Source organism: Parambassis ranga, chromosome 15, assembly GCF_900634625.1.
Source record: "Parambassis ranga chromosome 15, fParRan2.1, whole genome shotgun sequence".
Classification (NCBI taxonomy): Eukaryota; Metazoa; Chordata; class Actinopteri; family Ambassidae; genus Parambassis; species Parambassis ranga.
Genome location: NC_041035.1, coordinates 10,746,052 through 10,769,401, shown reverse-complemented (window position 1 = coordinate 10,769,401; position 23,350 = coordinate 10,746,052). Strand labels below are relative to the sequence as shown.

The 23,350-nt window shown below is 39.7% G+C and overlaps 3 protein-coding genes across 4 annotated transcripts; 2 read left to right on the top strand and 1 right to left on the bottom strand.

The window, feature by feature from the left end:
- Positions 1 to 1,143: 1,143 nt before the first annotated feature.
- Positions 1,144 to 6,886, bottom strand: LOC114446869 (uncharacterized). The gene is made up of 2 exons (XM_028422731.1): positions 6,764 to 6,886; positions 1,144 to 3,777 (listed from the first exon to the last, which is right to left on the bottom strand). The coding sequence occupies exon 2, from the start codon at positions 3,708 to 3,710 to the stop codon at positions 2,913 to 2,915; it is 798 nt and encodes a 265-aa protein (XP_028278532.1). The 5' UTR covers positions 3,711 to 3,777; positions 6,764 to 6,886; the 3' UTR covers positions 1,144 to 2,912.
- Positions 6,887 to 7,695: 809 nt separating this feature from the next.
- Positions 7,696 to 22,020, top strand: LOC114446867 (interferon gamma receptor 1-like). 2 transcript variants are annotated; one of them, XR_003671790.1, is made up of 9 exons: positions 7,696 to 7,919; positions 13,087 to 13,216; positions 13,514 to 13,695; positions 13,841 to 13,998; positions 14,101 to 14,269; positions 14,394 to 14,503; positions 14,591 to 15,137; positions 21,030 to 21,035; positions 22,009 to 22,020. XR_003671790.1 is itself a non-coding variant. In XM_028422728.1 (7 exons), exons 1-7 carry the CDS (start codon positions 7,853 to 7,855, stop codon positions 14,948 to 14,950), a joined length of 1,176 nt encoding a protein of 391 aa, XP_028278529.1. In that variant the 5' UTR covers positions 7,696 to 7,852; the 3' UTR covers positions 14,951 to 16,654. The 2 variants fall into 2 exon arrangements, 1 of the variants encoding a protein (XP_028278529.1); XM_028422728.1 differs by lacking the exons at positions 21,030 to 21,035; positions 22,009 to 22,020 and having other exon boundaries at positions 14,591 to 16,654.
- LOC114446871 (interleukin-22 receptor subunit alpha-2-like) lies at positions 19,044 to 23,220 on the top strand. The gene is made up of 6 exons (XM_028422732.1): positions 19,044 to 19,142; positions 20,398 to 20,518; positions 20,718 to 20,902; positions 21,246 to 21,388; positions 22,166 to 22,323; positions 22,802 to 23,220. The coding sequence occupies exons 1-5, from the start codon at positions 19,067 to 19,069 to the stop codon at positions 22,313 to 22,315; spliced, it is 675 nt and encodes a 224-aa protein (XP_028278533.1). The 5' UTR covers positions 19,044 to 19,066; the 3' UTR covers positions 22,316 to 22,323; positions 22,802 to 23,220.
- Positions 23,221 to 23,350: the final 130 nt, after the last annotated feature.

Here is a 23,350-nt window from a genome sequence, read left to right as displayed (position 1 = left end):
TGTCTCTGCTGGCTGCTCAGTGGCTGGCCTGGTCTCTCTCTCTCTCTCCCACACACACACACACACAAGAATGAAGCAGTTTTTGCCACTAAAGATAACTGCATGTCAATCCTGTGGCCAAACACCAAATCTTAACCCTGCTCTCCCCGTATGGGAGGAGAGTCCACGTGATGTGACTAAGTGAACAAACTGTTGTCCCCATAATGTGAGTCTTACACACACACACAAACTTCCTCACAGTCTCCCTCTCCATCTGCAGCTAAAAGACCCACGCGCCCCGACAATGAGGTGACCATGTCACTGCCTGAGCCAAAGCAGAGAGAGGGAGATACAAGAAGAGGGGGGGAGTGAGGGAGAGAGGAGAGGGAGGGGACGAGGGAGGGACACATTAACAAGCTATAATCTCAACTGCCTTATCCATAATGCATTGTGTGGGCCAATTTACATGGTGCTGGTCCCTCTGGGAGAAAGGAGATCATCCATCACATTACTTTATTAGCTCCCTCACACTCTCTCACAGATGTGTGCGCACACACAGACACACACACACATCATTATTTGTCTCTCCCTCTGTTTTGTGGTCCTGTTTTGTCATGGTTGTTGTTTCAAACTGCTGCTGCCTCTATAAAACAACTCCAAACTGAGTCGTGTTGTGCACTGTGACAAGCAGGGAGTCTGTTTTTATTTTAAAATACACCGGCAGAATGTATTAAAAGTGGCACAGCACCCAGTATCAGTCAGAGGATTCAGGTAAATGACCCAAATTAAGATGACCACACAAGAACAAACAACAACAAAACAAGCAGAATATTATTTTAGACCTAACATGCAGCAAGTCGAATTGAAGAGCTTATGGATATGTTTAGGCACATCAGCGATGGCATGTAAAACTTTGACATAATTATCTGTTCATATCAAAACACTGATTATTCCTCTTTCATAACACTGTTTAAATTCAGTTTGTAATCATTTTATAGAACTATAGGCTAATAAAATTATAGTGAATATGAAAAACATTTCTTATTGCCTTCTCTGAATGAACAAATATATAGTGTTTTGTGGCACAAACTGAAATTCCTATTATAACTTATATTACACTATTATAGGCTACTATATATACTTAATCTAAATTTAGGAGGGAAAGAAATAAGTTTGATTTACAGGTCATTTTGTGTGTGTGTAGTCTGTTTCTCCATGCATGTGTCAGGGAAATTAATTGTTGGCACTTTAGCCACACACACACACAGACTACAGATCCATCAGATCCCGCAGTCCTGTGAATAAAAAGAGCTGTAATTGCAATCATATATGTGGAGCTCGGGCTCTGCGCGCCATACCGTACCATTAGTATCACAAATAAGTAATAATTTGCTAATGACAACATTATGTTGAGTCAGTTTAGGGGCAATTAAAGTGAGTGATATTTACATATGCCTAATGAATCACCGAGCGTGGCAGTTCGGGCGCGCTCTAATGAATATTCATCCAGGCAGTTCTCCCCTGCGCGCCGCAGTTTATAAACTGAATTATGGCTGATTTGCCCTTTTAAAAAATGAACATGGGCGCATCTCCCACAAGGAGGCGGCGAACAATAACGTCTGATTATAAAAATGTTTTACTGCTGAACTGCCGGTGAGGAGACGGCGGCAGCGTGGTTCGGTTGGAGGGAGACAGCACCCAAAAATCAATCCAGTTTAGTCTCGGACCGTCCAGCTTTTCTTTTTTGACACCAATATTTACAGTGAGCATTCAGAGCATGAGTGTCACGCTTAACTTGGAGATGATTTGTGTTTTACTGGAGGTGTTTTATCTGAAGTGGTGGAGATGATGCGCTGCGAGTCTTCCGCTAATGGTCCCCCCGTGTGCGCGCCGCTGACCTCTCAGGTGCGGGATCAACAGGCGGCATCAGTTTGTATTCACAGGCCGCTTAACAAGATGGGCCGCGCGTTTATCATGCAAATCAGCGGCTCTCTAGCAGGTGTCAGCGCGCACTGGCACACGTGTATGCGCACACACAGCGTCTTTAAGCGGGACTGTCTGCAGTCATTATCACATTACCAATGTAACCATACACATGCGGCTCCAGTGTGGAGGCTGACATGCAGCTGTGCTTCATAATGACCAGAGAGACATCCACCCAGAGACAAAGAGGAAAATCTAATGACCACATTAACACAACCTTTACCCTGACTTTAAAACGTACAGTATATTGTAACATTTAGTCCAGTATAAGCAAAGATTTATTCTATTTTTACACACATTTCTTGCAATGTCTTTTCCTGACATTTTGATTAAAGTTGAACAAATACAGAAACCAATTTGTCAGTATTTAAACTCATAAGCCACAAATGATGTGTAAATAAATGTGTTTATTATTCCTTTCTTAAACAAATAAATAGTCTCTTAATTAATAGAGTCTATTTACACAATAAACATCACACAAACCAAAGACTTTTGTTGAGTGTGTTAAATTTAAGGATTACTTCAGAAAACTTGTTTGCTCCAGCTCTCCCTCTGTGACTCAAATATATCTGCTGCCATCTTGTGGTTCAGTTTTAAAACTACACGTGGTGTTAAAAGGAAAAGTCAATAGTTAATTTTTTCACAGCTTTTTAACATCTTTAACATGAAACTAAGAAGTTCTGATTTAATACTGACTGAAAAGATACTAACGTGTTTTGGAATCAGTGTTGGTCAGTTATAAATAGGTTTAGGATTATAATAATTTAGCAAATGTTTTTTGTTTTCCCCTTCAAATAATCTGAGCCAGTCTTTAAAGTCAACATAATCTGTAAACTAATGACAACTTTCTCCCATTTTATTAGGATAAAGGGATTATCCTTAAGGTAAAATGTAAATCAGAAGTCATACTATTAAAATGCCTGAACAGTGAGGAAGTTCGTCCTCCTGTGTCAGTACACGAAGCTGACGTATATGACAGATGTCTCTGGTAACTTTGGCAGGTGGAGATCGGGGAAGGGCAGGGTTCCATCGCTGTCTATGTGTGTTTGGACTGTGTACGCTTTGACCTCTGACCCCCACTCCAGCACAGAGCTGTGGATGATGCCCAGTCTGGCCTGTTCGTAATAAGCTGCTCCAAGCTCTCTGCCCAGGAAGATGTCCTGCACCTGGGATGAGGACAAAGGCAAGGGATCTCTCTTTATATCTGGGATCAGGTCCAGATTTGTGTCTCTGTCCCTGTTGTATCTGTTGATGTCCAAGTGAGCACCGTTCTCTAAGTCTGAGTTCTTTGCTTTGTTGGCATCTGGACAGGAATAGGACGGCCTCTGCGGCAGGTTAATCAATGTTAGCCTCTCCAGGTGCTGCACTGCGAAATGTCCATCTGGGGACAAAGACGATGTCCCTTTCGATCCTCCGGGGCCGCAGTGGATCAGCGTGAGTTGCCTCACTTCTGAGTTGTTAAGCAGACGAGCTGTGTTTGACGGCGACGTGAACCAAATGGTCAAACGTCTCATCCTGAAGACAGGAGACGAGTGCGACTGAGGGCGGTGCAGCGCGGAGAGCTGGATGTCCTTGCACCTGCAGTCTGCAAGTGAGGAGGTGCTGCAGGGCTGCGGGTCCTGGCTGCATGAGTAGTAGAAAAAGCTGTTGTGGGTCACATAGGCCAGCCGCAAGTCAGAGCGCTGCAGCGCCACTGACACACACAGCAGCACACAGAGGAAAGGAGCGGGAGAGCTGAAGGCAGGCATCGCTGCTGGAGGACAGGGTCAGGGCTACATATTGACTGACGGTGCGTTCAGGTGTGTGTATCTGAGCCTGTAAAAGAGGTCAGACAGTTGAGTATTTGCACAGCAAGAAAATACTTTTAAGTTAGTACTATTACTATTTTGAAGATTTATTCTCACCATTACCATTTTTTGAGCCCCAAAATTTAATCAGTTCATCTTTGAGCCTAAGATTGTACTGAACTTCTGTCAACATATCATGTACACAAAAGCATGGCAGATGGAGAAGCTGAAAACAGTAAAACTGTGTTCTAAGTGGTACAAAGGGAACTAGCTCTCCAGTTACAAGTGCAGTATTTTGACTAAATACTGCCAAAGTCTTCACTATTATTTGAAGGATTATACAGAGCTGAATGATGGGCAAGAAAGCAAAAGCAAAAAGTGAAATGAAGAAATAACAGGAAATGTTTTATTATGACAGCCTGCAGCTGCATATACAAAAGCACACTTCGTGTGTGGCTGAATTAATGAGAAGATAGGATTGTAGACATGTTTTGAATATGACTCTTAACTTGTGTTTTTGCAGTCACAGCCCCTTTCAGTCCTGTTTGAGCTCTGACAGAACGAGATCGGAATTTGCCCATTTGAGTGACTTTTTTTTTTTTTGGCAGCTTCTTAAGTCTGTGGCAGGATTATAAAGAGCCTTGTTTTATTTGAGCCAAAATCTTCAGCTCCATAAGAGACACTGACACAGTGCCTGCAGTGGTACAAATAAGTAGATTTGGTCATCATTAGTTCAGACTGCCTGTTGTGATGTGAAGCTGTCTGATGAATGTCACTTAGGCTTGTAAAACAATGGAATAACATCTCAAACATAACATTTATGCACATGATTTTGGATCAGTTTTAATGTTTTGATTGTTTTGTTGTCTCTGGTTTTCTAGAGAATCTACTTCTCATCAGGTCCAAGGAACTTGGTGACCCAGTGATCGGACACCTTCCTGGGAGATAGTCAGCTTTGTGACAATGTCAAGATCACGTCATGGATCATGCCCCTTGGTGTGGTGACAGTGACTGGCCTTTGAGGACAGGTGTCATCTCCCAGGCCGTCTCTGCCATGTTTGAATCCAGAAGACATCTTTCTCACCATGACATAAGAAGGAGCACCACAGATGTCCATGTCGACTGAGGCAGAAGATGACCGCACAAAGGCCATCGTCTCAGACACACAAAGAGCTGAACTACACAAAGAGCTCTAAGACTCTCCCTCTACTTTACCCCAAGAACCTATTATGCTCATGCATCAATACAGACAGTCATAATACAATTAGCCTGAGATTGTGTTACATTCTTAGCGCTTTTGTAGCAATAGTTCACTACTCCAGTATGTTCGAGTGTATAAATGAAAACAAAACACTCTGGTTATGTACGTAAATAAACCTCTTTCAGTTCAGGTCAGCTTTTATACAGGCGCCCTTGTTCTCGGAGTCTGCTGTAAGGCACTCTGAGGTCATTCCCCTGGGTCTGTCTCATCCATTAAATATTTTCTTACTGCAACATGATGAGTTGGGATGCAAACGCTCTTACAGCTGTTTTGGATCATGACTTTGTCTGTCTCACACACACTGTCCGTGAAGGGCGTGTTCTTCCTGAACTACATTGTTTGGCACTGGGAGCCCACATTAAATTTCACAAACACACACATTAAGAAAATTATAACTGTGCAGATTGCCTTGAGATTCCAGAGAAAACACAGTTTTGAAATCTTGGCTTTCACAGAGGTCTGGGTAGATTTTCTGGTTTGGCAATAATATCAGAGCAGGAAACAAAACCTTCTGCCTCAATCTGAACCCTTGGACTGAGCTGACCGCTACATTCTTCCTTTGGCCCAGAGTTACATTAAAAATAAAGAGAATCATCATCCACAGAATACTTTTGATGGAAAATTTCTTTGTTGTCTTTTGGGGTTTAACATTCCAATAGAAGAATAATGAATTATCCAGATTTTTATGTCTAAATGATTCCAACAATACAAAGTTTGTACAAGTTTTTAGTTTGCTGATAAAACATTTTTGTTTAAGTCACATAAAATACTGTGGGAGACGTTTTTTTTTTCTACAATGAACCTGTATGCATAAAAAATGTAGATTGAAATTACTAGATCCTATGACACATTGAGACCTCAAGCTATAGAAATAGTAAGAAGTTGTCTTTCATCTAGCTGACCACAATTTAATCTGATCTGATAAAGCCTAATGTTAGTCATTCAGATAAAGTGGCTCCAAAAATGCAATACAGGCATCAGGATATTCCCAAAACTACTGACAAGTTCATGAAATCACACTAAGCTGGTAACATAACTGCTAATTGTCACTTCAGAAAGTTGCTGTTAAACCCTAACAAATAGCCCAGCTCTTGTGTAATGGCCAGTCAAACCAAAGCTTTAATCCCCTGTTTCCAGTGTGAATGCTACGCCTAATAGCTGTCAGTAGATTCCCTGTAGACAGGTATTGATCTCCCTCAAGAAAGCAGGGAGACATATTTGGCCAATGACTGCAGTAATTACCATAAAATGTTAAATAATGTATGCATAAAAGCTGCCTTGTGGTTTTTTTAAACTGACCTCTACATGAACTGCTGCAGCACAACACTGCTTTAAATTACCAAGGTCAGTACAGAGTTTCCACCCACTGAGTTAAAAGTAAGCCGGTGTCTGACCACAGCTTCTTTAGCAATGAAATTCTGAGTTGATACGCCCCAGACCTCAAACATCTCAGTCATTCTGTGGGTCTGAGTTTGTCTGTTTTAAGAGTATACATGTAATCCCTGTGAATCAGTCCTTCTGTAAAAGTTATCTATACAATGAGTCCAACACCTCAGTTTCCCATCTGAGCAGAGTTACATAACCCAGAACCAAGCTATGAGATCATACAGCAGGCTTAACTTTCTGACTCTTTCACACACTTACTAACAACTAACTTAACAGGACAACAACACATGGCTGATGAAGTATACTACATGTTCATCTGTGCTACTACACATAGCCTACTGCCCAATACGTTTCACAGTTTTCTTACCTTTAACTGCTGCTGTGGAACTCATATGTGACTGCGTTGATCTGAGGCTGGGATGGGGAGGAAAACCCACACATCCAGCTGACGTCAAGATGTGGGAAGTACAGGGAGCACAAGGAAAGCTGTGACTCACTTCAAGGGAGTTCACTTCCAAGAGAAGACCCGAACCAAGAAGGAAGCAGATAATTTAATGTTTTTCTGAGTGGCACAGATAGTCAAATAGCCACTTTGAGTGTAGCTTTCATAACATTGTTTTGATTGACAACATTACATGTTTTCTCCTCTTTTTCCCCTTGTTGGTTTTTTTTACACATGTGCACATGCGCGGAGTCTTGCCATGCGTTCCATGGGCTTTTGTCTTGTTTGCTGTGTGGAAGTCAGATTTACCGTAAAATGTTTTTAAATTTAAAAAATGTACAAATTGATCCTTCAGTAAAGTGAACACATCAATGTCCTTGGCAGCCTGAGTTTTTTTGTTTGTTTTTCCCTGCTGGGAAGATAGGTAGTTTCCGGAGAGGGTGCCGCATTCACGTACAGTCGGACATATCTTTACATGGACATGCGCTGGAGTGAATAATGAACAATAGGCCGTTGTAAATTCATTATTTGGGCATGCACAGCAACTACTAGGTAACTGCTATTAGTAATTTTCTATTTTCTTTGTTTATCATTCAGAACTAAATGGCTACATGTGCAACATATATCGCACTGGTCAGGTCATGTTTGTCTATCAGAAATAATAAATAGGGTATTTCATATACTTTCTACATTATTGAACAGTGGGTTGAATCATTAAAACTACAAAACTTTTAATATATGTGGAAAACATAAAATTAAAGAATGAGTTATTGAAAACCCGTTGTTCCATCAGCGACGTACATGAACGTTCAATTCCGGAGCACCTAAAGGCAGCACGCAAGCTCGACTGCGGAAAAGTCTCCTGTTCGCCCCCAGCCGCTTGATTCTGGGATACGTATCAGCCCAAGGAGCAGGCTACGGCTGAACCACACCGAAACCTGCAGTCAGTCAGTGTGTCCGATGATTCAGGGTTTGTGAAAAAACTGCGAGCAGCGTGTTGCCATCGGAACAGATATGTATTCAGCTGCTCTGTATCCACTTTTCTTTATTCTGGTCGGGATTTCGGTCGTGGCCGCCCATGGTAAGTAGCTAAACTATGTTGGCTAGTCATCCGTGCTGATACTGTAATGTTAGCATGTTCACAATCATCCAAAATGTATATATGTCAATCTATTTGACAAACTTGAAGCTAGCAGGATACATTTTATTTAGCTGCTTGATCATGAGAGGGCGTAAACAGACGCTGCTCGATAACAGCTAGCGTGCTACCAGGGAGTTAAGTTATATACATTACTGCATATTTTTTTGTGTAGTGACGTTAAAATTATATTTACAATACAGCAATATGTAATCTGGATCTAAACGTATATAGCTGGACCAGTGTGGATTAGATCAACTTGTATTTGCCCTCACAATATGCAACACAACATGATCACAGGCTGGGCTCTGAGAAGGTATGCATTTAGGCCTATTTTAGGATTTTCCGTATTTCCTCTTTTAAAGTTTTCAGTATTACCCAACCCTTCTGCTTGCCTTGCTAAATCCTGTGGAAGACAAATGTGTGTAAATCAGTGTTTACAGCTTGATGTGTTGCTGTGACTTCATTGTGCTGCAGTAGTAGACAGTAGATTTTAATGCTCTGGTCAGTATCAAATTTTAAATGTAATGGTCTGTCTATCCTGGCCTGAAATATTAATGATAGCCATTAAAACAGAGGGACAGGGACAAAGGAGGCACCATGTAAATATGATTTGGTCCAGAGCATTCAGACAGCACTGATGGTAACATGGGTCTTCAGGGAACAGATGCATGCAAAATGTCTACACTTCTTTATTCATCAGTCTGTAAACATAGATATAGCTATCTGCTATATTTTAAACTTCTGTTACTATTGACATATATAGGATTTCTCAGTACCGATACCTACAACAAAGATAATTATAATTTACCTGAGAGCTGCTGGAAAAAACTTGGTTTATTTACTATGGTTTCCTTGTTGTTTATATTTTAAATGTCTGGGTATTTCCTAGTTATTTTATACATCTTTTTTTGTTATTACTATTTTTTTCATTCAGCCTAGCATTAATAAACACTTTATATAAACACTAGACTGGTCAAAACACAATTAGAAATACAAATAAACATGTATATTATCTTTTATAAATGATAAAATTATCTTAATTTACCCTTTTGTTATTGCCCCTTAATGAACATTTCTGAAATGAAATGTCTGCCACAGTTGTCTTCTTAAAACCAGCGTTTTGTTTTTTATTCTCATTGATTATTATTGTTCACAGAATTAGTTTTTTACTGAACTGAAACAACAACTTTGAGAGTGAAGTGACTCACCACTCCAATTTAGTTTACATTTAGTTTTTTTTAACAGTGAATGGTGTTTTAATTTAGACTTGATAACATTGATCCTGACCAATCTCATAACAACAATGTAACTGAAACCACAGTGTGGTGAATTGCAAAGGTGTGAAGTCATGTTGAGAGGGGTGGGATGACAAGTGTGTGATCACATGCTTTGTGGGTTTGTTGTTGCCACTGTGGCTTTTTACAGTTCTACATGTGTTCAGTGAAGAAAGCTGTTAATGGTTAAAAAGAGGCCGGGTCGAGACGGCCTGTGAATTCTCATATGACATGCGAGACATGTCGAGAGTGTTTCTACTATTCTTCGTTGTATACATAATTGTGTTGAGTCACTGCAACAGTTATGACACCATGATTGGGACTTCCCTAGAAATACACACAAAAGTCATGTATGAGAATGGATTTTCCCACATGAAGTGTAGTTTTTGTAGTAGAGACAGTTTATAAGAAGTCACTTGGACAGTAAGTTTTGACCACTATTCAAATGTGTGCTTACTTTTGTTACTGCTTTTCAGTTTGCAAGTTTGTATTTCAATTCAAAGCATCCACAGACATATTCAATTCAGGATGACATTTGTGTTAACATATGAAGCTTATGAGGGCTGGGCATTGGGAAATCAGGTGAAAATCAACATTAGTGGTCAATATGAGTGCTGATGATGTCGATTGTCTCAGACAGTGCTGACATGTGAGTTTCCATTACCCAAAACAGAAATGTTAGTGACAGCAAAACTTTCTGCCTTTCTATCTCTACTAATCTGTCTCTACTTGTCTTTCGTCAATCTGCCAAAGAGGCCCAGTAGTCATAATTTATGCACAGAGAGTCCTAAACAACATTCACTACTGCAGGCAAGAAAAAGAACATTAGACTGAGCATGCACTAGGCTTGTGCAAAATCGTGTCGTGTGCAATTAATCGTCTGAAAAACTGTCATCGATTAATATTTGCCACTTATCGATTACGGCGATTAGTGCCTCGTCATGATGGCGCATTTTTGTGTGCGGCGTACTCTCACCATCACCCGCGCACATGTGAGCCCACAATAACAATAATGGCGGAAGGCAGTGGTATTCAGTTAAATGATGCGGAGCAGCACGTTCCTAACATAAATTCAACGTCTGTCACCATAAGCCGGAGCATGAAGAAAGCCGAAGAAAACGCCGGCTACAGCTGTATATAATGCCGCGATATGCATTAGATGAAGCGTGTAGCGTTGGTTGTTGCCATAGTAACTGGATTTTTGCTCGTATCAAAAGAATTAACTCCGATCTTTATTTACGGACTCCACAGCAACATAGGAAACATTACAACAGCGAAGTCTCCTCCAGCAGATATTGGAAAGAATTCCACTCAGCCGAGAATCCGCGATACGTTTAGTCATGTCAATGTTGACATGCACTGCTTTGTGACCTTAAGATAACATTTGAAGGACGTTACTTTAAATGTTTGCTTCATTATTATTTTGAAGCAGTTTGTGCATCTGTTATCAATACATATTTCCATGGCTGGTTTGTGCCTAATCACTACTCACCAGCTTAACCTGTTAGAATGAAGTAGTTAACTTGACTGATGATTTGTCGGTATCATGCTAGAACACTGTGCCAATTTAGAGTCAAAAACATGTAAATGCAATTGTCATCAATTAATCGTTATAGGCTAAATGCCACAATTAATCGTGATTAATTTTTTTGCCAATATCGCCCAACCCTAGCATGCACAAAAGATCTTTAATCTAGCAGTGATTAAGATTAAGATTAAGAAAACCTTTATTAGTCCCACAATGGGGAAATTGCATTGACAGGAAGACCTTATGATCTTGAAAATGGCCTGCCGGATGGCCTGCCTATTTTTTGTGCAGCTTGTATCAAAGTTATCATGCAGTCCATCTTCTCTGTTCACTTCTCGTTTTACGCCTCATGTAAAGCTATTTGATGTCATCAGTCGGCGGCTGTGGTTAAGATGAGGTTCTTTTTGCAAGTTTTAAGCCAACTGTGGTGATTGTATTGAATGTACAGTTTCAACGTCAGCTGTGAAATTGACAGGAGTATAAAAATGCCATTTGTAATTTGCATTATTGAGGAAAAACTAGCAAATCTTGAGTATCTATGGCTATCCCATGCTGTTATCAACAAATACATATCAGAATGCTATGCCGAGTTAAATAGTGTTTATCAGTAAAAAATAAATTTTCATGAACCATGTGCTTGTTTTTGTGAATTAGCTATTATAATCTTGAAGGTGTTTTGCATTCTGCAAGACTTTCAGTCAGTTTGTTCATTGCAAGTAACCTACTTTTGTCTGATAGCATCTGCTTTCTCTTCCTGATTCTGTTAGATGCTTTTGCTTTGTTGGCACAAATTTGCCTGCTGCTACTGTTTCTTCATTTATTATCACAACTACATAACTTCTATGCTTCCTCAGCTGAGGCACTTTGAAACTTATTCTCAGAACTGACATACTGACCTTATTGTAACTCTTGCTTTATATCACTGCTCCAGTTTGAATTTGTAGAAGTACATTTTATGTTTTGCATTATTCAGTTGCAGTCTGCAGTGGCAATACGACTAACATGTAGCCAGTAAAAGCACTTGTAACAAGTTGAGTATTAATTTCACTCAAATGTTAAAGTGCTACTGCAGTTTCAGATTGTGCGTGTGAATATGAGAAATGCTAACTTGTGGTGACACCCCTCAGCAACCAACTTTACTGTTGTGGTTATCACTTCTTTACAGTGTGTATGCTGCCATCTGTGATTTCTCTTTCACTCTTCATACCTCTGAGTTTTTGTGGGGGAGGACATTAACACGTGTATGTAAATGTTAGGTCACAGAGGAAATGAAACCTTTTTTTTTGCATAGTGAGATTATATGTAGTTGGTTTAGCTCCTTCTGATCCAAACTCTTCTTTTGTTTTTGACTTTAACTTTTTCCATTAGTGTTTTTCTAGAAAATACAAGCTGACCTATAGTGATTTTAATTAAACTACTTTAGCTTCTCTTAGTTTAAACCACTTTAGCTTTTTTTAGTTGTGTGTACACACATGCATTATTGCATTATGTGTACCCACAGAATAAATGTGGAAAGGCTCCGTGTCAATAACTTCCTGTAACTGAAGAAAAAGTCCCAGAGTTCTGTTTGTCCAAAGTGTTGAACAGACCAGCTGTTTAAATGTTTTTGTGTGTGCTCTCCTTTCCTACTGCATATCTGAGGAAGCGTGTCCGCTAAGAAGTCTATTTTGTTTTTCTTACGTAAATAAAAAGCTCAAAGGCATCAAGGGTGTGGTTTATAAGTGTTGTATTGTGTTGAGTATTGTGGGAAATGATCCTGCAGATTATTCATTGTTTGTTCCCAGAGACCACAGCTCTGTGCTTTGTCTTTGTATCATGCATTTCCTGACACCGAGGAAAAAACTTTCTGAAAGTGCCTTTATCAGAAATGTATTGTGCAACTGCAACACTTCATTCACTGCACCATCTAGTGGGGTGTTTCTGCTACTGCAGAGTCAAACTTATTGAAACAAAAACTCTTCCTCTGTAAAGGCTGGCATGTGATTTGATGGCCCTAATGTTCCCTCAGAATTTGAGTTGGCGAATGATAAACCTGTAAACCAACCTTGGAGATAGAGGTCATATTATGCACATTGTTCACAACAGACTAGTGACTAAATGACACTCAAAGGGCTTTTTAGTCTTCATCCAAGGATTCACCTAATCGTAACAAAACAAGCATCTATCTGATGCATTAACAATGAGCTTTGGGCAACTATTCTGCTGAGAATGCCATTCTTGAAAAGGGAGGTCTACTAGTGAGTATTAACTTAACTTGGTTTTGATTGGGATTCAGACTCTGACACACATGTCCCTCCTTCCACAGTGGAGCCCCCAGCAAATGTGACTTTTCACTGTGGCAACAGGAAGAACATCCTTGAGTGGGAGTACACCAACCTCATGGCTCAGGGGCTTCGTTTCCGAGTTGATATACTGTCATATCAACGTTTAAAAGGGTACAGGTTACTTTTTGTATATTACTAGTTGTTATATTACATGTTGCCTATATAAAGCCATATTTTACATTAAACTATATACACAGGACACAGCCATCTGTCATATCCCATTTTGCTAGATATTACATCACTAAGTTAAGCTTAGCCAGCTTGCTGTAACTTAGCTGCAGCGTATAACCAACACTGTAACTTTTAGACCTATATCCAGGCAGAGTAAAGGCACTCTGGTATTTGTTTTCTACACTATAGCTTTTCAAACTAAAGCTAACAAATCTTTTTGTGTCTTTTTTTAACCAGGGTTCCCAGTGAGATTTGGGTAGACTCACCATCTCTACAAGCTGATTTGTCATTCCTTCCACCACTAGATCAAGAATATTTACTCTCTGTGACGGCTAAAATTGGAGAGGAGGAGTCTACGTCCTCTCCAGAGGGTGGCATAACTTTCAGCTACTTCCAGCACTCTTTGGCAGACAAGAAATGTGAGTAGCGATGCAAGCATTCACTGAGCTTAGGATAAGATTTAGAGAATAGTTCCGTTGATTTGGGGGTTAACAGGGTTAAACAGGAACGCTGTTAAGTTAAACAACATGGAAGAACTAACAGTTAAACCATGTTCATTTACAGGTCCTCTTGACTTCCCATCAATTACCGTCATTGCCCAACCAAATGACGAGTTGCAGCTCAGCTTCGAGCATCCATGGCAGATATATGTTGATGAAAACGACCATGATGAAAATATGCCACTACCTCCTTTTAAGTATAATGTTAAAATCGTCAACCAGGTGAGGCTGCACATAGTTTCACATCACCCGCACAACAATGTTCAGCAGTGTGTCTGTGTTACTCTATCGTATTTTTAAAAACAAGCTTTTTTATGTTTGTAGTCTGGAGACCACACCTTCATGTGTGAGGAGAAAGAGTGTGTAGAAACGGTGGCAGTGAAACATGCCCAGGAGGAATACTGTGTAGATGTCTCAGGTGAGGTCGAGAAAATCGCAGTTAAAGGCAAAGAAGAATACTGTGTCCCCTACAGAATAAAGAAAGCATCTTACGGTGAGTTTGATTTATTCATTGTTAATGATATCAGAATCAGTAAAGAAATGTGTTGGCACTGCTACGAAAAAAAAAAAAGTTTATTATCACTTTTTTTATACACAATGGTGTTTTTTTTTCCTAGATTACATCTACATATTTATCGGCCTGCTGGCTGTGATTGTGTCGGCATTGCTCACCTACATGGTGTACCACAAAGTGACCAATCCCCATACTGCTTTACCCTCTTCCATGGTATGCTTATCCAAAAAATAATCCAAATAATAATTTAGAAGAATACATCCCTATGTTTTTAAAACATTTCTGCTTCATATCTTACAGACATTCAATGGCCCATTGAGCAGCACATTCAGCCCCCAGGTGAACCAGGTAACTGTCGAACAAGGGACTATCCTGGAAGTGGAGCCAAACTCGCCAACACCTTTACTGACTGCCATATCAGAGGAAAATTCCTCTACTACTCATTTTTCTGACTATGACGAGAGGAAGCGTTTCGGACTGCCGTCTGAGGATGAAGGCGTGTCTGATGTAGAGGTGCAGCAACAAAGGGAATGCCCCGACTATATGCATGGAAACGACTTTGAGGATGATGACGGGCTGGCCTCTACCACTGGTTATGAGCGACGTGAGGTGCTGGTTACCTTAGATCCCAATGAACAGACACAGGGTTACCGTGGCTGATCAGATTAGATAACATTTTTCTTGTCTTGACTGTTTTTCTTTTCTCTCTATGACAGCGAGAATAATGTAAGGAGATGTTGCGCTATATTATAATGACTTTTCAGCATTAAGTCAAGCACAAAGTAATAATCCACATCAAAGAACTTGCACTATAATTAGCCAACAAGTTCATTTTACGAATTATAGGGTCTGTGGCCTTGATCCAATTAAAAGAATTTAAAGAATTATTAGTCCCTTGAATTGCATACGACGAAACAGTGGCAGAAAAGGAGAGGTGTTAGTAGTGAAGTGCTTGTACACACAGCTCTGTGTATACCATTTGCCACCCACCTGCAGTCAGGATATGCTGTCGTTAGTGGTTGGACTCATCACTGTGTTGTAAAGACAGACTTTGTTTTCTATTTACACATTTCAGGTGCCAGTGTAAACCTAGTGTAATATGGTGACGTCCTATATAGCATTTGCTTCATGTTCATACGCACTATCTTGCTAATCAGAGTAGTGAAAATAATGTATTTACTGAAAAATCATTTAAATTGCTTGTGTTTTGTGATTTTGATGCTTTAGTGTGTAATTAGGCATGTAAGCACCTTAAAGTTGCAGTTAAATGGATTATCGAGTACCTGAACTTTAGTAACGTTTCTGCAAGAAATACGTGCATTAAAAAGTCCTTCAAATTTGATTAGATTTCATCTTAAGCTTTCGTAGTGCAGGATGGGGTGTACAGAATGATGATGAGACAAAATATGATGTGATAAGAGTGTTTCCTTGTGTTTAGTTAATGGTCAGTGGGTGTTTATACTTGTTTTATTGTGTGTGTTTCTTGTACATATGTTGATATATTTTTGTTATTTTATGTTTACATGGACATGCTGCTGAATGTAACAACACTGTTTTTGGTCCACACATGTGAAAAAAAAAACAGACTTGATTGAACCCCAGAGTTTAAAATCAAGGCAATGGGCCAGTTTTAAACTTGTTTATATAACATGGATGTAACATAATCTGGATTAATTAGCCTTCACAGACTCGCTGAATTTATGTTTGAATGTGTCGCTCAAAAATGTTTAGATCTGTATGACATTTATGCACTTTTTTGCGTTAATACATTTCAAAGCAAATTGATAAAATAGATAAAAGTTTTGTTAAAAATACCTGTTGTATTTTGAAATGTTAGCATGATAGCCTGTGCTAGCCCTTGCCCCTTCTAGCTTATATGGACACATGGGCTGTATATAACTGGACAGACCATGATGTCACCCATACATTTCTGAAGAGCCTTTTAAAATATATATGGGAGGTGCAATCACCATAGTCTGTCTAAATTGCCAATGAATCCAAAGATATGGAGAACAAGTGGAGCTGAGACAGATGCTGTCAATTGTCTGTCACTCAAAGCAGGAAACGCGAAAGAATTATGCATTGTTTTAGTACTTTCTTACAATTGTTACAAAAAGTGAACATTTACAGCCTGGTGCAAGATGTTTTTTTTATTTTCACTCTAAATCTGGCCATTGTAACTCAATAAGAATTGACTGACTTTTGGAGCCAGCACCTAGAGGCTACAAAGGGAAATGCAGTTCATGACACCAAGACTTTACTGAGTTTTTTAACACACCACAAGGACTTGTGCCATGGCAAGAGGGCATTATACAGAGAGGGTGCCTGCAACAGCGTGAGATGTCCGGTGATGAGCTGTGAAGATGCGACATTAAAAGTAACAATAGCAAAGATATACAGACATTGTTAACAAGCCTATTATGCCCGGGTATGTAGGAGTATATAGAATGGTAACAGTCACCATCTGGTATGTGTGAATGGCTGTCTGGAGTTATTGGTGACAAATCACCCTTACTTGCCTTTCTTTTATTGCTCATCATGCAAAACCAGTATGGTCTTATCTAAATCTGTTGAATCAGTGCTGTTTATACACCTACCTATATACCTGGAGAGGCTCTTGCGCTTCTCCACTTTCATCACGCCCACAATAAATTCTGACCAATCACAGCATGGTTGCCGCACAACCTTGAAAGACAAAGTTCGGCCCGGACCCTGTGCACAGGAGTGCGGATCAGCGGGCGGTCAGAGACAAAAAATGATGTCATTTTGTGGGCGTAACGTCTGCAGGGGGGAAAAATGTCTTTGTCTCGCGGAGTATGGATCCAGCTTTAGTGTGGGCTGCATTTCAGCAATTCTGCAGCAAAACCTTAAGACGGTTTATAATGTTACAGACTCTTAGTAGGTTATCTGCGTTAGCCTTAGTGTGTGTTGTACAGTTTCAGTCATATATGTGACTGTGCTGCTTAAAGAACTCCCCATCCTGCCATCTGCCAGACATTTTAAGTAAATCTAGCAAGCCATAATTTTACTTTTTTACTGTAGCTAATAGGAACATAAATAGTGATCTAGACATTCCAAAGAAATTTTCATCAACACATAGTCACCATAGCTACAACATAACAGACTGACACTACACTTTAAAAATAATGTGTCCAGATGGGGTTTGTTCATGTTGTGCATTTACTTGTTAAGATGTGGATACACTATATTGTGCCTCTTAAGATGTGGATGTTCGATTGTAATCTTCCAAATTGCCCATGCAAATCTTTCACCCAATTCTTGCCTTATGTACATGTTTGCCACTATAAAGCTATAAAGTATTTTTCGTCCTAATGATGATCATCCTAATAATTCCAATTGTGCATCTTTTTGTTTTTATCATGTGTTATTGATTGCTGTCATGTGATACATTAACCGAAGTGAATACTGAACATGCTGCTAATATTTCTGTCTCAAATCTAATGCTGTACTCAATGTTACTGTGTGTTAAATGCTACCTATTAATGAAGGGAAGTTGACATTTCAGTGCAGCTGAACTGTGGGACCTGTGCTATTTAAATCATTACATCATGTTCAGTCATTTATGTGAGGGAAGAAGCACACATGTCATGATGGTTTGTGACATTTGAGCAATCCACGCTGTTCCTTCCTCAGAAAGGGAGGACTTCTTCTGTGCGTGTTTATTTTCCTTCCTCTTGACTGCATGTGTGGGGGAGTAGGAGACCTTCTATGCTTAACGGCTGATAACAAACATATTTACCTGGCTGTGTGACCATTGATTCCAATTTGGTGTGCATGTTGTGCATGTTCAGGGTTTCTAGTAACGTGTTGCTGTTCTTTCCAGCCTCGCTTTGCTTGATGTACACTCAAAGGCCTCTAATATCACCTTGCATATTGAAAAAAAATCATTTTTTTGATTGTATGTAAAACTCATTTTTTTCTGTACACAGCTCATTGATTGTGTGTTGTGGTCTGGACTCCATTTGTGTTTTTACTTGTTATGCGCAGCTCATTCTGTCAACTCATACTCATACTCATGACATGTTACTCTCATTTAACAAATTCAACCTCTCTAATGTTTTGGATGTCAAATTAACTGTCTGCAATAAATTCACCTATTCGTAACAGTTCATCAGTTTCTTCACAGTCGCATTATTTTGCCCCTGTCTTAAATTTTAATTTGTGCATTTAATGAAGTGCAGTCTGTCTGCTGTGATATAAATACATAATTGCTTTGTCATGCTTTTTATGCAATCTTTAACAATATAAATATGAATTAACACATGTGGGAAGAGACAACTCCCTTTTACTGGAAGCTACTTGTTGGACTGTTACTCATTATGCAACACATTTCCAGTAACCTGTTGGTTAGGACAGTTAAATGTTTAATAACAGATATTTGTAATTGGGTCACCCTTAAATCAGGACTGAGATTTAACCTAAAAAAAACTGATGTTATTTATGTGAAAGCGGAAGTTTTTTTTGTTTTTGTCCATCAGGAGTTGCAACATCAGCAGTTTACACACAATATATAGTAAAGCTGAAACACAATATTATAACTGGAACATTGGTAAGGCAATCCGTCTTTGTAATGTGAGCTGTCATAAATTGTACTCACTGTCCTCATTGTGTCAAAAATTCCATACAAGGCCCTTGCTTTGTGATCTTTTCTTTTTTTATAAAAAAGAGAGAGGAAGAGGAAGTGGTCGACAGGTTAAAGGGAGTGGCGGCACTACTGATAGCATCAGAGACTTGTTGTGATTTTCATCTAGCATCATGGCCTGTCTGCTGCTCGGAGCCGTGCTGGTGCTGCTGCTGCTGGGGACCCTCAGCGTCTGTGTCCCCACACAAAGTAAGCCCTTCATATGTTTCCATTCATTTATTTTTATGTTGTGGTTTCATTTTAAATTTAAAGAGCCGAGAGGAAAGTCAGATGTATTCATGCTATGATATTAAAAGTGTAAATTCATTGAACTCTTAAAAACAAGCTGATCAATAACAGAATTGACATCAACTTGATCAATTAGGTGTTATGTTTGGACTGTAACATGGACCGGTGTAAGGTTAGAAATCAAAATAAACAGTTACGGTGCTGACAACTGTAAACGAAAACACATCACTTTTAATAAGGAACTGGTTTAATGCTCCTGAATTTTTTTATTTATTTATTTGAGCTCAAAGGTTAATGTGCTATAATTATTATTTAACAGTCTAACACAGCCATAGCTAGTTAAAGTTAAAGTTACAGTCCCATTCACTCTCTCTCTGTTAGTAGAATGACTGGACGCACAATGATGATCTGAACTGGTATCATGTAGCTACACTGGATCCTGAATAAAACAATAAACAGCAGCACAGTTTTACAGAGGCCAGACAGCATGGCTGCCGTCCTTTAAACAGATTATAAACTGGGGCTTACCTTTTTAAAAAGAAGCTCACTCCGACGGTCATGGCAGGCAGAGGCAAAGATGTTAATGTCCGTGGCATTAAAGTCTGGTGTTCTGATGACTCCTGCTCGATAGAGCGCATAGCAAGTCTTATTTACTTCGTAGAAAACTTAACTTCTAATTTTTCCTCACAGGACGTTTTTCTTCTTCTTCTTTTAAGAATTTTTCCTCATAGGAAATTGAAGGAAATTGGAGATTAGTAAAATGATGCACCTCATGCACGTTAGCGCCCGCCATTTTTCTTCTTCTTCTTCTTCTACGGTGTTGGGCTAAATGAAATCAGCCCAAATGACAAGTAAATCACGGGGGCGTTACACGACACCTGTCAATCATTTACCCGGCGCCAGCCCGCTGCTGATTGGTCAGAGCCGATCGGCCTGTGGGCTAAATTAAGTTAGCCCAAATGGTCAGTAAACGTAAAGATGATACCTGTCAATCAATCGGAAAACAGGTAAAAGCAGATGTGATGCGCTGGGGCTGCACACAGATTAGCTAATTTAGAGATATCCTTATTATTTTAACTATTTGTTGCTGTTCCCACCGTTTAGTTTTCTTTTGTATGTTATTTAGACAATAATTTTCTCATACTTATTGTAGCGTAGGGAGGGCTTAGTCCCACTAGCCCATTTATACCATGGTTACATGTATTCATGTCTTCAGTTCCAGCAATGCTTGCTCCACCCACCCAGGTGAGGTTCAAATCTATGGACTATACAAACATCCTGCACTGGACTTCACCCACCAACAGCTCCTCATTGCAGTACTACGTTCAGTGGAAGATGTAAGGCACCACACATTCACACACACATATGTATGTATTAGCAGTGCAGCATGAATGATTACATGTCATCCATTGAAAGTTTAGTTGGTGATAATGGCCTCAGTGTTTTGTGTGTTTTGTTGCCTCAGGCTGAGATGGAGGCATCATTAGACAAACTAGAAAACTCATTTTTACCGTCCTCTGTGTGTGTCTGCCTCAGCTATGGTGAGCTCAACTGGCTGGATGTGGATGACTGTCAGGGAATCGTGAAGCATCAGTGTGACCTCAGCAGCGTGACCTCTGACACTAGAGAGTGGTACTACGCCAGAGTGCGTGCCACCTCTCTGTCGACAAGCAGCAAATCAGCCTGGGTTCTCTCCCCCAGATTCAGCCCCCGCTGGGACAGTGAGTGTTTACACAACCGCTCATTATTGTCTGCGTCTTCTTCCCTTTGTGCTTTCGCTTCCTCAAAACTGATGGAGCAACACACTCGGAAGAACGCGCAATCTGAAGCCCACGCTAATGAAGCTAGAACTTTGTTTACAATCACCAGGAGAGGAAACACATTATGTTATAATACATGTTTTGGTTGTTCAGACTAAAGGTCACATAAATAGGACTAAACATTTGTGACCTTTTTTCAGCTTCCTTTTTTAAGCTTAAACTAAATAATAACCTTCTCTGCTTCCTCTGTCTGTGTGTTGACCTACACACAGACACAAACTTAACAACATGTGTGTCTCTGCAGCTGAAATCAGCGCTCCTGCACTGAAGCTGAACTTCACCCTGCAAGGCATCGTGGTCCGGGTTAAGCCTCCCCGTGTGCTGGTCCGGAAGATGCACAGCAGTCTGCACCACCAGATCTTTGTCATAAATAACAGTGGAGAAGAGGTACACACACACTCACACACACACTAACACATTTTTTGTTAGTGACAGTCTGAATATATGAAAAAAACTTGTAAAGATACTTAATTTAATTAATTAGTAAAGTTAATCTTAATCTTAATGTTAATATGACATGTGGCCCCTCAACCTGGAGTGTTTGCACAGTATGTCAGCTAAACATAATATAATATATAATATACAAAAGAAATATATTGGAGTGAGGTTCATGATTAGCAGTAGCTGTTTCCAGGAAGCTTTCTTAAAATTGCCGGACTACTTGTTGGTTTGTTTACAATAGTTCAATAAAGCTGAGATATTTTATGTAGGAGGGAAAAGTGATATAAAGAAAAAAATTGCGAAAAAAGTTGATAAACAGCATTTCTTTGTTCTTTACAACATTTGATTTGTTTATAATTTCTTATTTGTATAATGATTAGTACATTATTTTAAACAATATTAAAATAAACCACTGATTTATTCCTCTATAGCAAAAAATAAAGTGTCCAATAGAAACAAACAAACATTGTCACCACGTGTCCTTTAAATTGAGTTGTTAAATATAATAAGTGGACATTTTTTTTATCAAAAATAATAATTGCACTAAAACTTACACCTGTACTCAGAGAGTCTGTGGCTACAGTGACAGTATGCATATGTGCACAGATGTGTGACATTTGTAGCTACTCAGGCATGTTTTGTATTTTTTTGTTCAGTGTAAAAAAGATGTGTCCTGCATGTTACCATGTGTGGGGTTTGACGATTCCACTGTCTGCTCTTTAGGAAGTGTTTGAGATGGCGTGCTGCTCCAACAAGCTGACTCTGAAGAAGCTGATCCACAATGCAAAGTACTGCCTAGAAGCTCAGACCATCATCTTCCCGCAGGCCAAGACCAGCGCTCGCAGCTCCGCCAAATGTTTCACCATGCTCTGATCACACAGGTACACACTTAACACACACCTGCACTCATCTGTCATTATTGGCTGTTTGTTTACAGCTAGAGTACGAACTCAGAATCCTGCAAAACGCCACTATATCCGTGAGAACCTGCAACAAGTGTCTGTTTGGTGTGGCTGTGTCTGCTGCACACAGACGGCCTGGATAGTTTCACTAGCGAGGGAAAGGTAACCTCTCAGTTGTGACAAAAGATTACCAAATGAGAAGTCACGTATCGGCTGTCACATAACAATCGCCCGAGGCTGTGAAACAGAAAGAGGGAGGGAAAATGAAACTCCTGGAGGAGAAATGTAAGCGGGAGAGGTTTCTCTACAATGACTCTAATTACCTCTCACTCCACCCTCTGCACTATTTTTAGCTGTGAGATGGATGCACAGGAGGGCCGTAATTTAATTCTGAACAGTTATTCCTTTGTACCATTCAATCATTTGTGTCTTTTTGTGTTCTCACTCTTTGCTGCAGATAACACTGAAAGACTGGACTCATCCATCATTTCAACATTAACCCTCCATGGCTACCTCAACGGCTGCAGCCACACGTGCTAATAACAGTGATGCACTTTATAATCTGGCAGGAAACACTTAGTTTCCAGCACATTTCCACATTTTGTAGAGCCATTACAATATAAATCTATCTGTATGACTCCTAAAATGAATCAAAACTTTCCTTGATTTTTGTAACTTACAGTAACATAGGATCAGAGATGTTTACTTGTCTTGTTTACTTGCTCCAGATAGACAATATGTGCTATTTGTGTAAAAATATAAATAAAAGCCACTAACACTGAGGCAGCGCGCTGTCTCTGCCTAACATCCCACACTGACTCTTTTACAGTTGTAGTGCTACTGTATTGTATTATGTGGATTATTGTAAAAATAAAAAGTCACGTTATCTAGTGGAAACTATTGTCCCATCAGTTTACATAGGATTTGGTTGTTTATGGATGAGAGGAGTTTTCTTGTGAAAACGTGATTTGTGGTATTATCACACGATAAAACAAAGAAAAAGGCC